Below are 12,688 nucleotides of genomic sequence, written 5' to 3' on the forward strand. Positions count from 1 at the left end.
TGAGAGCTAGCTGTGGAAAAAAAAGAGAACAAAAAATCACTAAATTGAAATATATCTACTTTGCAAAAATTTAATTTATATGCTCAGCGAAAAATTAAATACATCTGCTAAGCAAAAATTAAATATATCTGCTTAGCACAAATTGCAAACAGTGACATGTTGTTTTGGATGATAACCATTTACCGGTAAGCACGCAAATGGTTTGTTCTTAGCTAGATTTTGGTGTTTATAATAAAATGAGCTATATGAACATGGTCACAACATCGGGTTTCCATCAGATATTTCTCCTATGAGGAAAGTTGTCGGATATGCACGCCTTCGATACTCCTGAAATCAGTCTAAAAAACAGGAAATTATTTTTGGAAATTACTAATTTAATGGGGCGTCTTGAATGTTTAGACGTTTTCTCTTTTTAAAATATGACCTCAAATATTGTAAGAACTTAAGATTATTCCTTTGGAAGATTCTATACTGTGGGAACATTGAATGTTTTGTCCTGCAAACTTATAACTACATAAAATAGTCTTTTGAGGGTATTTCCAATTGAATTACGGTATCAAATCGAAAGCGCCGTTTCCTCAAAATGTGAAAAAAATCATTGCTTTTATGGACCGAGAATTGCGTTTCTTGTTATGAATAATGCATTTAAGCATTTTGGATAGCACTTTGACTAATAATATTAATAGCCAATTATTATATAGCGCATCCAAAATTACCGTCTCAATACGTTTTACATTAGTGTCATTGTCATTGGGTCAATAACATTCCATACGACTAGTCGTTCATTACTTGATAGCTTTATCAAATTACACATAACAAAACCATTACCGCTACATGACAATCTTTAATTCACAATTTAAAGGAACACGTGGCCTTGGATCGGTCGAATTGGTCTTTGAAAAGCGTCTTTAACCGTTTGTAACCGTTTGTTATAAAATGCATATGGTTAGAAAGATGTTTTAAAAGTAGAGTACAATGATCCACACAAAATGTGTCTCGAAATTGCGTGGTTATCCTTTTACTTTGCGAACTAACACGGTCGGCCATTTATGGAAGTCAAAAATTTGACTCCCATAAATGGCACACCGTGTTAGTCGACGAGGTAAAAGGAAAACCACGCAATTTCGAGTGATACTTGGGTGGATCATTATATTCTAATTTTAAAATACCTTTCTAATTATATGCATTTTCAACAAATGGTTACAAACGGTTCTCAAAGACCAACTCGACAGATCCAAGGCAACGTGTTCCTTTACTGAATATGTGTTCCCATGAATATTTGCATGGGTGTGGTCAGGTATATCAACAAATATTATTGCTGCACGGCAGACTGTATAGGGTCGTTTGTGTACGAGACACAGTGTAATTCCCTTTGAGACAGCGGACCGGTCTATGTTGTAAAACAATCCGGAGGGTAAACGACCTTGCCCTCGCCACTAAATCTTTAACATGGTTCTCAAGTGTTCATAGAAGTCGGGTAAAATCAGGGATTTTAACTAAATATATATACACAGAGTAATATTACAATCAATGCTTAGTTAGCCAGTTGCTAATTGGCAGTGTAACGCACTAAGTTCTTTTTTAAACATAATACATCAAGACTAAGGCCCTTTTCGAAACCACGGCTTCGGCTTATTCAGCTTCAGCCCATCTGAAGCCCTGAGCATGTATACGCAAAGCAGTCGCGGGGCCAATCTAGCCTTAGCCGAATCTGAAGCCGAAGCCGTGGTTTTGAATAAGGCTTGTAATGTCAGATCCATAAGAACTGTCTGTTAGTACCGATGTTTTGTATTTACAACAAGCCATACGTCGGGAGATGTTCATCTCGTTGTCGCTTCATACGAAAAATTGTCAAAATACCTCGAGATAATTAGTGTGTACAAACTAATTATAAACTAATTAACTGTTCACTTGACTGTTAACTTAATTAGTGTACAAACTAATTAACACAAAACTAATTACAGTGACATGGAATGCCATGTGAAATAATCGCTGTATCATCCTATACGCCAAGTCATTTTGATGTCTTAAAATTTGTGGTTCTATCCCGATCGTTTTAAATTTATAGGGTCTCTGATGAAGTGAGTAACATGTTGTCGTCCCTTGGTTCCTTTGGCCACATCCACGTTCTTGGGCGTCTGTTGGCGTAAAATCTCACTGTACAATCGAAAGGAAAAAAGAGAAAAGGGGTGGAAAAGACGGAAACAATCTGTTAAAGGCACTGGTCACCTTTGGTATTATGATAAAAGACCAGCATTCTCACTTGGTGTATCCCAACATATGCATAAAATAACAAATCTGTGAACAATTGGACTCAATTGGTCAACGAAGCTGTAAGAGAAAAATGAAAGAAAAAACACCCTCGTTGCACAAATTTATGTGCTTTCAGATGCCTAAAAAAGCTTCCGGCCTGAAGTATTAATTGTTACTATTTGAGTGAGAAATTACCACTTTCTCAAAAACTACGTTACTACAGAGGGAGCCGTTTCCAACAATGTTTTATGATATCAACAGCTCTCCATTGCTCGTTTACCAAGTAAGTTTTTATGCTAAACAGTTCCTTTAAGTAATTGTCCGGTGTGTCTTTAAATTGTTCGGTTCCGCTCCTTATGGCAAACGTTTTTCTATGTAGCTGATAAACTAAGCTTAAGATTAAAAATTGTTCTCGAAATTGTTATCAATAAATCTCAATTTTTTTCAAAACTCAACATGTTCAGGTCAAAAAGAACAAAAACGCTTTTTATCTTACCATTACTGCAAGAGCTGGTGCATGCCTTCAACGTGAGAAAGTTGTTTGAGTTACCATTGCAGCCACCGTACGGGAACGGCACACACTTCCCCTTTGACGAGTCGAATGCCCACCGGACCATGTTGGCTAAGCACGGGCCGGTATCGGGCGCCTGTTTGCAGTCCACGGCCATGACTTCCCGGTGAAAATGGGATGTGAAGAAGAGGGAAGGAGGATTCGGGAAAGAACACACAAAAGAATACTAATTAATATTAACCATCATTATTTTAAACAATGAGTGAAATATTAATAGACTTTGAAAGTACATTTAGAGCAACGGCGGGACCAAGCTGTCTCGAAACATATAGACTTGATTCAAGTCCCGTTCTGGTGCGAGAGGTCCCTAAGCATATCCGCCGTCAAAATGTAGCTATGGTCCCGAGAGTGGAACCTGTCCCGTGTGTGGAACAGGTGAGCATCACAAAACAATAGTTTTCTGGCGATGGCACAGGATTGGGACTTGAGTCAAGTCTAAAACACATACAGGAACTTTATCTGTGCACGATTCTGTTCATTCAAATACTTTTGATTTAACATTCATGGCTTTTGATATTAGTTGAGAAAGTAAAATACTTCCTTGCATGAGATAAATATATTGCAACAAAGAAAATCCAAAATAAAACTTCACCCCGTTTTAGGTAAATAAAAACATTTATAATAAAAAATTCAACAGGCCTAAAGAAGTTTTTCCCAACGGGTGTTCATACAATAAACCCAAGTAATGGCCGCACGAAATCGAGCCTGATTGGCAAAATGGGATTTCTAAAAGAACATGCATCCTCATCCCAAGTTTTCATTTTAAATCTTAATTTTAAGAAGTTCCTTGATTTATACAAATTATGAAACTTACAACAAATTAAAGTGGTTTTTGTCTCAAGAATTTTGTTTAAAACAAGAATTGTTCATAAAATCTTATCGCTCATTTGTAATAACTACTACTATTTGTTATCATTGTTAATTAAATGCGTGAAACGAAATTTACAGTTTCTACAAATAGAAATCCTTTGAGAGACAGTAATTAAATGTGGTCATTATGCTTTAATTCCATAAAGGAAGCAGGGATAATAGATGCATTATAAAACAACTACGTATTCATTGGATTAGTATATTCAATTTATTAAGGAAAAGCGGTTTATTAAACAACACGAAACACGCGTGTTTGAGCATTCAGCAATGTGAGTTTCTAAGACAGAGCATAATTTTTATGAGAAAGGTACGGACTGTGCTTGATTCTTCGGTGTTCCGTCAGCACCGGTGTTCTGTTCCGTAAGCACCGGTGTTCTGTTCCGTAAATCGCCGGTGTTCTGTTCCGTGTAAGTCCTATAATTTTATGATAGACACCAATGTTCCGTTCCGTAGGCCCTTTATTAGGCAATGTTCCGTAGGCACTATTGGGTACCAGTCATCCGTATAGGCTCTGGCACAGTGTTATGTTCCGTAGGCCCTATAGGCATGAGTGTTCCACCCCGTAGGCCCTATGTACAATGTCTTGTTCCGTATAGTAGGCACTTGTATGTACGAGTGTTCCGTTCCGTAGAATAGGCTCTGGCACAGTGTTCTGTTCCGTAGGCCCTATAGGCATGAGTGTTCCATCCCGTAGGCCCTATGTACAGTGTTCTGTTCCGTATGCACTATTGTATGTACCAGTGTTCCGTTCCGTAAAATAGGCTCTGGCACAGTGTTCTGTTCCGTAGGCCCTAATAGGCATGAGTCTTCCATTCCGTAGGCCCTATGCACAGTGTTCTGTTCCATATACACTATTATATGTACCAGTGTTCAACCTGGCACAGTGTTCTGTATGGGGCCCATAATATGAACCAGTGTTCCGTTCCGTAGAGCCCCTCGGCACAGTATTCTCCGAGAAGTTCTAGATTTGTGGTGTGTGCAAGTACGTTTCGTGCGCCCCGGATTTCATCAGTTTTGTAATTGGAACTCGCTGTTTGTTTCAATCCATATCAAAATTTATCTGTGAACATTTCATTCCAAAAGGTGGTAGCGTTTTTGAGATAATATTGACGAAATTCTGGAGCGGTTATGTCCAAACTCCCTATAATGGAGTTTTCGTTTTCGACGACGGATGGTTCTGCGACGGTAATGATGACATTTGGCGTCATCGCATGCGTCGGTTTTAAGGACGGTCGTCCCTCAATTTCTACGACAGGGCTTCGGATGAATCTTCGTTGGGATGAAAACGACAATGTTTGGCTGAAAACCGTCGCAGAACCATCCGTCGTCGAAAACGAAAACTCCCTAAGCTGCAAATGGAATACACAACCTTAGAAACATATTTCAGTAACGCTTCTCATATTCAACTTTTACGGGACAAAAAAAAAGTGATATTTTTTTCGTAACTGCATTACCTAGAACTAAAACGTTTCTCAATATACTATCCAAAGCGGCTGTTCTTCTTATGTTAATTTTATTGTTTTTCATTCTAAGAGTCATACCAAAACACACAGATACACTGTTACGACTTAAAAGGGTATGTGTATGAATGTGTGTGTCATGTCATGTGCCTTTATTACAATCAAAGAGCTAATTAAATACAAAATCGGTTTTTTTGGCAAGTAATGGAGCCCATGTGACGTGTTCAAAACCACACAATTTGTGGGTTTTTTAATCAAGGAAGCTTTTGTTCGTGATCTCTGTGTGTTTTGTTCAACAAATTTCATCCATTCTAACCTTTCGGCCTTTGCATTGTTCGTATTATCTGAGTAAATGAAAACCGAGCTGGCAAGTTAATCTTCGTGGAAACAACGCATCGTTTTAGAAATCTCCTTGTTTTTGTTTCCCTATCAAGTTTGAATATTTCCAGATGACAGCATAATTTATTTCATTTCTAAAATTACTGATTTCGTTTATCGTATTAACAATAATAATAAGTATCGACTCCGGTAGCGCAATTCCAAAGAATAATCATTGCGCTTCGAAAATGATTATCCGTTATGACCATTAAATACATGTCTTAAACCATCTCTGCTCCCCCGGGGAGTACACAACCTGTGCTGCCGAGTACATGTTAGCGCACTATTAAATCTAAATCAATCACAAGAAATCATCTCTGCCTTCACAGGTGTATGTTTAGCCCCCGGGGGACGAGAAGCAATTACAGTCAAGTGTCTTGCTCAAGGACACAAGTGTCATGAGCGGGACTCAAACCCACACCCTGATGCCCCAGCAATCAGGAGTTGAGTCCGATGCAATAAACCGCATGACACGCCAAAGCTTGTTTTCCTCGAGCTGTCTTCTAAAAGTACTTCTACAACTTCGGTATCTATTCTTTTTTAAACAATCGATAATGTAACTACTTCGCTTCCTTCAAATAGCAAGCTTGTTTCACATTAAATGCACTTGGGCACTATTGGTAACACCCCAAGATGGCATGCACGAAAAAAGACCAGCGCGAGCGGCTAAGCTCGCGTTGGTATTTTTCGTGCCTGACATGTCCTGGGGGTGCCGCCCCTGTGCGCCTTGATTTTGATTTTGACTATTGTAAGCGTGAAAACTTTTTGAACGAGCAACGGGGAGCTAATGATAGCATAAAACATTGTGAGAAACGGCTCCCTCTGAGGTAACAGAGTTTTTGAGAAAGAGGTAATTTCTCACTCAATTATTAAAATACTTTAGGTCTGAACCCTTTGTTACACCAGAATGCACACAATGCAACAATTGTGGGTTTTTCTGTCATTATTTTCTTGCAACTTTGATGAAAAAAATTACGCAAAATTGTCACAGATTTGTTATTTTATGCATATGTTGGGTTGGGATACACCAAGTGTAAACACTATACAATTGTTGCACGCTGTGACGGGGTCCATGGCGTTTTGTACACTCGAGGGGGAAAATGGAACCCGAGGCGAAGCCGAGGGTGCCATTTCCCCTCGAAGGTGTACAAAACCCATGGACCCCAGTCACAACGTGCAACAATTGTTTTGTTATACCTTTGTATAATTGTTATTCCTCTTCTCGAAGTTATGTTGTCATCTTCAAACATTATTACGACGGACTATTCATTGTTTAAGCAGACGAACAAGAAACAACTCCCTCGAACCCGCGGTTGTTTCGTACACAGCGCTGGAAATCGACCAACGCTGGGAACGATCAAGGTGATGTACACCGGTGTACATCACTTTCATGTTACCCGGCCCATCGAGCCATGTAACATGCGTTTTTGTTGCGCGTCACATGATTGGTTCTCGACCAATCAAACTACACAGTTTGTTACCGAGATATAACAATGTGTTTTGAAAATCTAAGGTGTCCAGTGCCTTGTATAAGGGCAAAGTAAAGTATAATTTTACCACTCAGATGGAAAGAATAATGCTCGGAACCTCACCAAACAATAAGAGACAACACAAAATTATGGTGATGACATAGTGAAGATCGCGAGGAAAAACTGGACCAGAGACAATAGTGAGGTTTAGCTGCACGTTCTGAGCAAACATGAACGTGAACGTCAGAAAACGGTGTCATAAAAATCACACGTTTTCAGCATACGTGAAGTTACCATTAGGGAGGTTTAGCTGCACGTACGCGAACAACGTGAACGTGAACGTCAGTCATTGTGTTATTAGAATCTCACGCTTTTAGCATACGTGAAAATTCCACTTCCACGTCAAGTACGTTCGTGCACAGTGTCATACGTGAGCATGAAAATAAATAAGCACTAAGTGGTGACGTCACCTAAAAACAACACATTTTTTTACGTTTACGTTCACGTAAAACTACGGAGAGCCATAAAATGCAAATCAAAAGCGGGTCGTTAAATTGTTTGTAACAATGTTGCTAAACAATTAAACATAGTGTTGATTTTGTTGAAATAAGGGGAGGTATTAAAGTTTGCAGAAAGTGTTGAATTATGGTTGAGACAACTGTTAGTATGATAGAGCGTTTTACTAACATTCGGCCGGCCATGCCAACCAAGGCGGTTTGTTGTTTATCAACAAAAGAAAGGTCTATTGCAGGCCGATACCGTATCTATAGAATGAAGATGAACGGGAGACCTGCACCCGATTTCCCGAAACGCTAGGATTAATCTAATCTCGAGTTCTCGTCATATCCTTCGGATGGGTTCAAATGCGTCCCATATGTTATGGATACAGAAAGTCCTAAGATTAATCCTAAGTTAAAAAGAGTTTTGTGAAACCTAAGACAGTCTTTTTAATCTTGGAAAAAAAATTAAAACTGTCCTTTCAGCTAAAAAAATTCATATAAGGTACATATTGGCAAACTCGCCAAATTTGATTTGAAATAGAACTTGTTTTCCTACTCTTATGCAATAAATAATTTATTTTACAACTTTCTCTTTTATTGCAATTTGCAAGTGGATATCCTCTTTAATAAAATAACGTTTTTTCTTCTGTGTACAATTAATATATGTATAACCTTTTCGTATTGTAATTTGCGAGTGGAATGTACGTTTCACAATTGAATAAAAAGTGTTTTCCCCCGAGAAAGAAAATAATTTAATTAAATAAAAGACAACCGCCAATGATTAGTGGTAGTTAATTAAAACCTAATAATGAAGTATTGTCCGAATCAAAAACCATGTATGCAAGTTACTTGTATTTTGTGCATCCGTGGCATACCCTATGCGACAGTTCTGTATGTTTATCCGCCATATTTCGTTCAAAGATAAATTTCAAAAAATAAAATTGCTGTAACTAAACACATAAATAAATGAAAATAAGTTGACGTAAAACTGGCCATGCAACTTAACTAAGTCAGAAAGTATGAACATTCAAACCTACAGCATGATATAATTTAACGATTCCTTTATCCCCGATGCAAATTTAACATCTATTAAATCGTTTGCAGTACCCGCTGCTAAAACATAGGATTCGAACTGCCTCTAGCTACCGGGCAATCTCGGTGGTCTAGTTGGTATGAAACTGCTCTAGAATTGCAAAGGTCGTGGGTTCGAATCCCACCCGAGTAAAATGCCTGTGTTTTTTTTTCACAGGACTCGGGAAAGTACTGAGTATACAGTGCTACACACATCGGTGTATATGGGTAAAAACCAAAAATTAATATTCTTTATCCCCGATGCAAATTTAACATCTATTAAATCGTTTGCAGTACCGCTGCTAAAACATAGGATTCGAACTGCCTCTAGCTACCGGGCAATCTCGGTGGTCTAGTTGGTATGACACTGCTCTAGAATTGCAAAGGTCGTGGGTTCGAATCCCACCCGAGTAAAATGCCTGTGATTTTTTTCACATGACCCGGGAAAGTACTGAGTATACAGTGCTACACACATCGGTGTATATGGGTAAAAACCCCCAAAATTAAGATATCATTCAACGAATCTATTACTCCTGAAGACGAGCAGAGTGTTCAAAACGTTGAGACCACCGGTTCTTTTCAGAGCCAACACTCCCTCAAATAAGATATTGTACATGTTTGAACCAAAAAGTTTACTATTTAACTTACGATTTCTTCCGAGTCAATAACTAAAAAAAGTAGTTCAAAAAGTCCAACATAAAAAAAAACTTAAACAGTCAGGAGAAGAAGAAAGATATGTATTTGTTTACAACTCAACTGAAATCCCCAAGCAGAAAAAGAAATTCCATAAAAGTATGAGCATTCTACCATAAGCCTAAAACAATATATCATTTCACAATAGTCCATAACTATAACAAAAGTAGTTCAAAAAGCCCAACATAAAAAGAAACTAAAACAGTAAGAAGAATCACAAAGATATGTATCTCAACTGAGATCCCCAAACAGAGAAAGTATTCAACTTTTATCCCCAAATAGAGATAGAACTCGCATAAAGACTCACCAATTGGTAGAACTGTCACAGCGAACAAAACCAAACAGCAAATAGTTCTTGTGTTCGTCTCCATTTCGTCGTCGTCAGAGAGCGGGCCGAGATACCTCGATTTGAAAACACGCCAGCAAATCCACGCCGCTTTTATACTCAATTTTTTCTCTCTTCTTTTTCTGGTGACAACTAAGTCTTTTGTGTATACACCACAAGTATCTCATAAAAAATAATATGATCAGCTCTGCTGATTGATGACGTGTGAACGAAAGAGACTCACCCCAAAAATAACTACAGCTTCGATTCCTTGTATACACGCGATGTACAGTGACTACTATTTTCAAACGGCTTAGCATCAGTGAGTCGGTGACAACTATTGACAATTTTGGGGACCACGACTCTGATATTGTTAATCATAACATTGTCGACAATTTATGTTTAAAAAAAGTGTGTGAAGTACACGAAAATTTATATCAAAATCACACAGACAAATTATGTCATATTTTATTTGAAAGTGAAAGTTAAAGGTTCCATCCTTCATTCCAGATCTCTCACTTTTTGAGTAACATTTTAAAATAATTTATTATGATTGAGTGTCCATCCATTTGCAATGGACTGTTTTAGTTGACAGGACTTTTTTGCTTAAACGTAAATAAAATCGTGAAATATGATTAATTTGTAATGAATTGCGTGTGAGGGATTGTTTTTTAACGAGATTAATGATTGTGGCTGGATTTTCTGTCGGAAGTAAACATTTTATGGGTGGGGGAAAAAGTGGATGAGAAGAATCGAGAAGAATAAATCAATAAGTATGGGGTGAATGCCATCTTGGACATTCAATGAATAAGTCGTGGTTTTGTTCTTTGTTTCTTCTTCCTTTTTGGTTTACATTTCGATAGATTTGTTATTATTTTTTATGATTGTATGAATTGGTTTGTTTGTTTGTTTGTCTGTTTGTCTGTTTGTCTGTTTGTCTGTTTGTCTGTTTGTCTGTTTGTCTGTTTGTCTGTTTGTCTGTTTGTCTGTTTGTCTGTTTGTCTGTTTGTCTGTTTGTCTGTTTGTTTGTTTGTTTTTGTTTGTTTGTTTGTTTGTTTGTTTGTTTGTTTGCTTGTAAGTTGTTTGTTGGGGGTGTTGGCGTGTAACTATTAATATTCTACTTTTAAAACATCTTTCTAACCATATTGCATTTTATAACTGCTTGTCACAGACCAAATCGCCCGTTCCTTTAACTGAGTGACTGTGTGGCAATGCTTGTCTAACCAACGACACATTTTCAAAATTTCGTCCTGCATAACCCACACTACAAGAAATACTTGTAGTTAAATAAATAATGCTAAAATAAATATTACAAAATTGGACATTGCGGATGCACCATTAGGCTCCCGTATTGACGACCACAGATATCTATTGGGTCAGTTATTTATTCCCTGACACCTTCTATGCTGTCAGAGGTGTTAGACTGGACTCATGTCTTTATTTGTTATCCGCAAGGATAAAGTCAGGTATTGGCTTTATATTATGAGCTCACGTGCATTTACTTTATATGAATACACGTTTGATTTAACTGCGAACCTCTGGGACCATGTGAACACAATAAGGGGTCAAAGGTGATGATGGACGTGGACTACCGGGCAACTCTGGCGTATACGCCGGTCTCGGAGTTGACGTGAGATAGTCAGGCTACCTAAAGGTGTAATACAGCATGTGCTACAATACCTATCTTTCCCCAAGGCTCCTACCCATTTACACCTGGATCGATTTGCTTTGATTTGTTGTCAAATTTTACATGAGTTATTCGGTAGAAATCAACAATCATTTTATCTATCGACCTCTTTGTTTTAACCTTTGTTTTATGTCACAATTTCTGGAGTTTGAATACATATTGAAATGAAAGTTTGTTTGCAATGCGGACCCACATTAACGCATAAGACAAACTACCGTCGAGTTGTCCGAATGGACGAGTTGTCTGACGGACGAGTTGTCTGGTCTCCCGAGAGACCACCTCTTACAAATGTACCATCCATTTGGGAACCTTTTGGAGTGCATTACCTGGCATATCATACGACACAATACAATAATGGTCTCCAATCGCCGTACAACAATGGCGAGAGTTACTGTCGTGACACAAGCATTCAATGAACACTCGCGGTTAGTTCAAATTAATCCATAGGGGTATGCAAGGCACGATAGCTGTAAGAAGAAGAAAAAAATGGCGAACATGCCAAACACACAACATTAGAAGGGACATGTCAATGACTACTGGGCATCAAACTGAAGCTTAATGAAAATGCTCTGTATTACCTTCACTTCCACGCCTCCAAGAGTTGCCAACGTCGGGAGTATCACACTAAATAGTTAGTGGGTGCGTTCGATTAGCTTCCCCGGGTTGACACTGCTGTGCTCATCCGGGTATGAGCCCCTCCCACGAGTTAATCGAACAACCGCTCACCCTCTCGTGATTCCGTCACTCAGTATCGCTCATACAAGGTGCTTCAACATTTAGTATGTGTTTAACCATGGGTGCGTTCGTTTAGCTTCCCTGGGTCGACCCCGCAGTGCTCACTCGGGTGACACCCTGACAAGAGCTTATAGAACGATCACACTAGCTCGTGGTGACGGCGTACAGTCATCCCCAAGTGACCCACTTCACACGCAGGGCACTGGGGGCTGACCCAGGTGACCGTCAAAGCTATTCGAACGTACCGGGGCAGACCGGGGTCGACCCAGGGACGCTAAAGGAACGCACCCTAAGTTTGAAATTATGAGATCTGCTGCTCCTTTTACATAGCACCATGTAATGGTCTACAAGGTGATGTGTGGCGCAATATGCCGCAAATCAAACTAGGAACACGGGGGCGAACCCATTCTCTTTACGATAAGTGCACTGGATTATACGTGCGCTACACGACACACGGGACCAACGGCTTTACGTCCCATCCGAAAGACGAAGTATCATGGTTAAGTGCCTTGCTTATAAAAAAAAGACAGGTGTCACGACTGGGACTCGAGCCCATACTCTGCATGCTGACCAGAAACGCCAGCGCTCGAGTCCAGTGCTCTCAACTAGGCCGTGACACAACACACGTTTCGTATTCATATCTCTGCCATTGTTAATTTGAATTGTAAATTAAAAA

The 12,688-nt window shown here is 39.0% G+C and overlaps 1 protein-coding gene and 1 non-coding gene across 3 annotated transcripts; one reads left to right on the forward strand and one right to left on the reverse strand.

Moving 5' to 3' along the window:
- Positions 1-1,617: 1,617 nt before the first annotated feature.
- LOC139939831 (PI-stichotoxin-Hcr2m-like) lies at positions 1,618-12,182 on the reverse strand. 2 transcript variants are annotated; one of them, XM_071935974.1, is made up of 3 exons: positions 11,856-12,182; positions 2,750-2,923; positions 1,618-2,157 (listed from the first exon to the last, which is right to left on the reverse strand). In XM_071935974.1, exons 2-3 carry the CDS (start codon positions 2,919-2,921, stop codon positions 2,063-2,065), a joined length of 267 nt encoding a protein of 88 aa, XP_071792075.1. In that variant the 5' UTR covers positions 2,922-2,923; positions 11,856-12,182; the 3' UTR covers positions 1,618-2,062. The 2 variants fall into 2 exon arrangements, with proteins under 2 accessions (XP_071792075.1, XP_071792073.1); XM_071935972.1 differs by lacking the exon at positions 11,856-12,182 and adding an exon at positions 9,573-9,685.
- Trnas-aga (transfer RNA serine (anticodon AGA)) lies at positions 8,915-8,988 on the forward strand. Its single transcript has one exon. It is a non-coding gene; the product is annotated as a tRNA-Ser (tRNA).
- Positions 12,183-12,688: the final 506 nt, after the last annotated feature.

The sequence above is a fragment of the Asterias amurensis genome, chromosome 7, assembly GCF_032118995.1.
Source record: "Asterias amurensis chromosome 7, ASM3211899v1".
Taxonomy (NCBI): domain Eukaryota; kingdom Metazoa; phylum Echinodermata; class Asteroidea; order Forcipulatida; family Asteriidae; genus Asterias; species Asterias amurensis.

Bases quoted from the DNA above. Each gene is read 5' to 3' on its own strand.
- LOC139939831 (XM_071935972.1), bottom strand. From the start codon at position 9,636: ATGGAGACGAACACAAGAACTATTTGCTGTTTGGTTTTGTTCGCTGTG. The intron at 2,924-9,572 runs GTGAGTCTTTAT...TTCACCGGGAAG, and splicing joins TGTGACAGTTCTACCAATTG to TCATGGCCGTGGACTGCAAA. The intron at 2,158-2,749 runs GTAAGATAAAAA...TCGATTGTACAG, and splicing joins CACCAGCTCTTGCAGTAATG to TGAGATTTTACGCCAACAGA.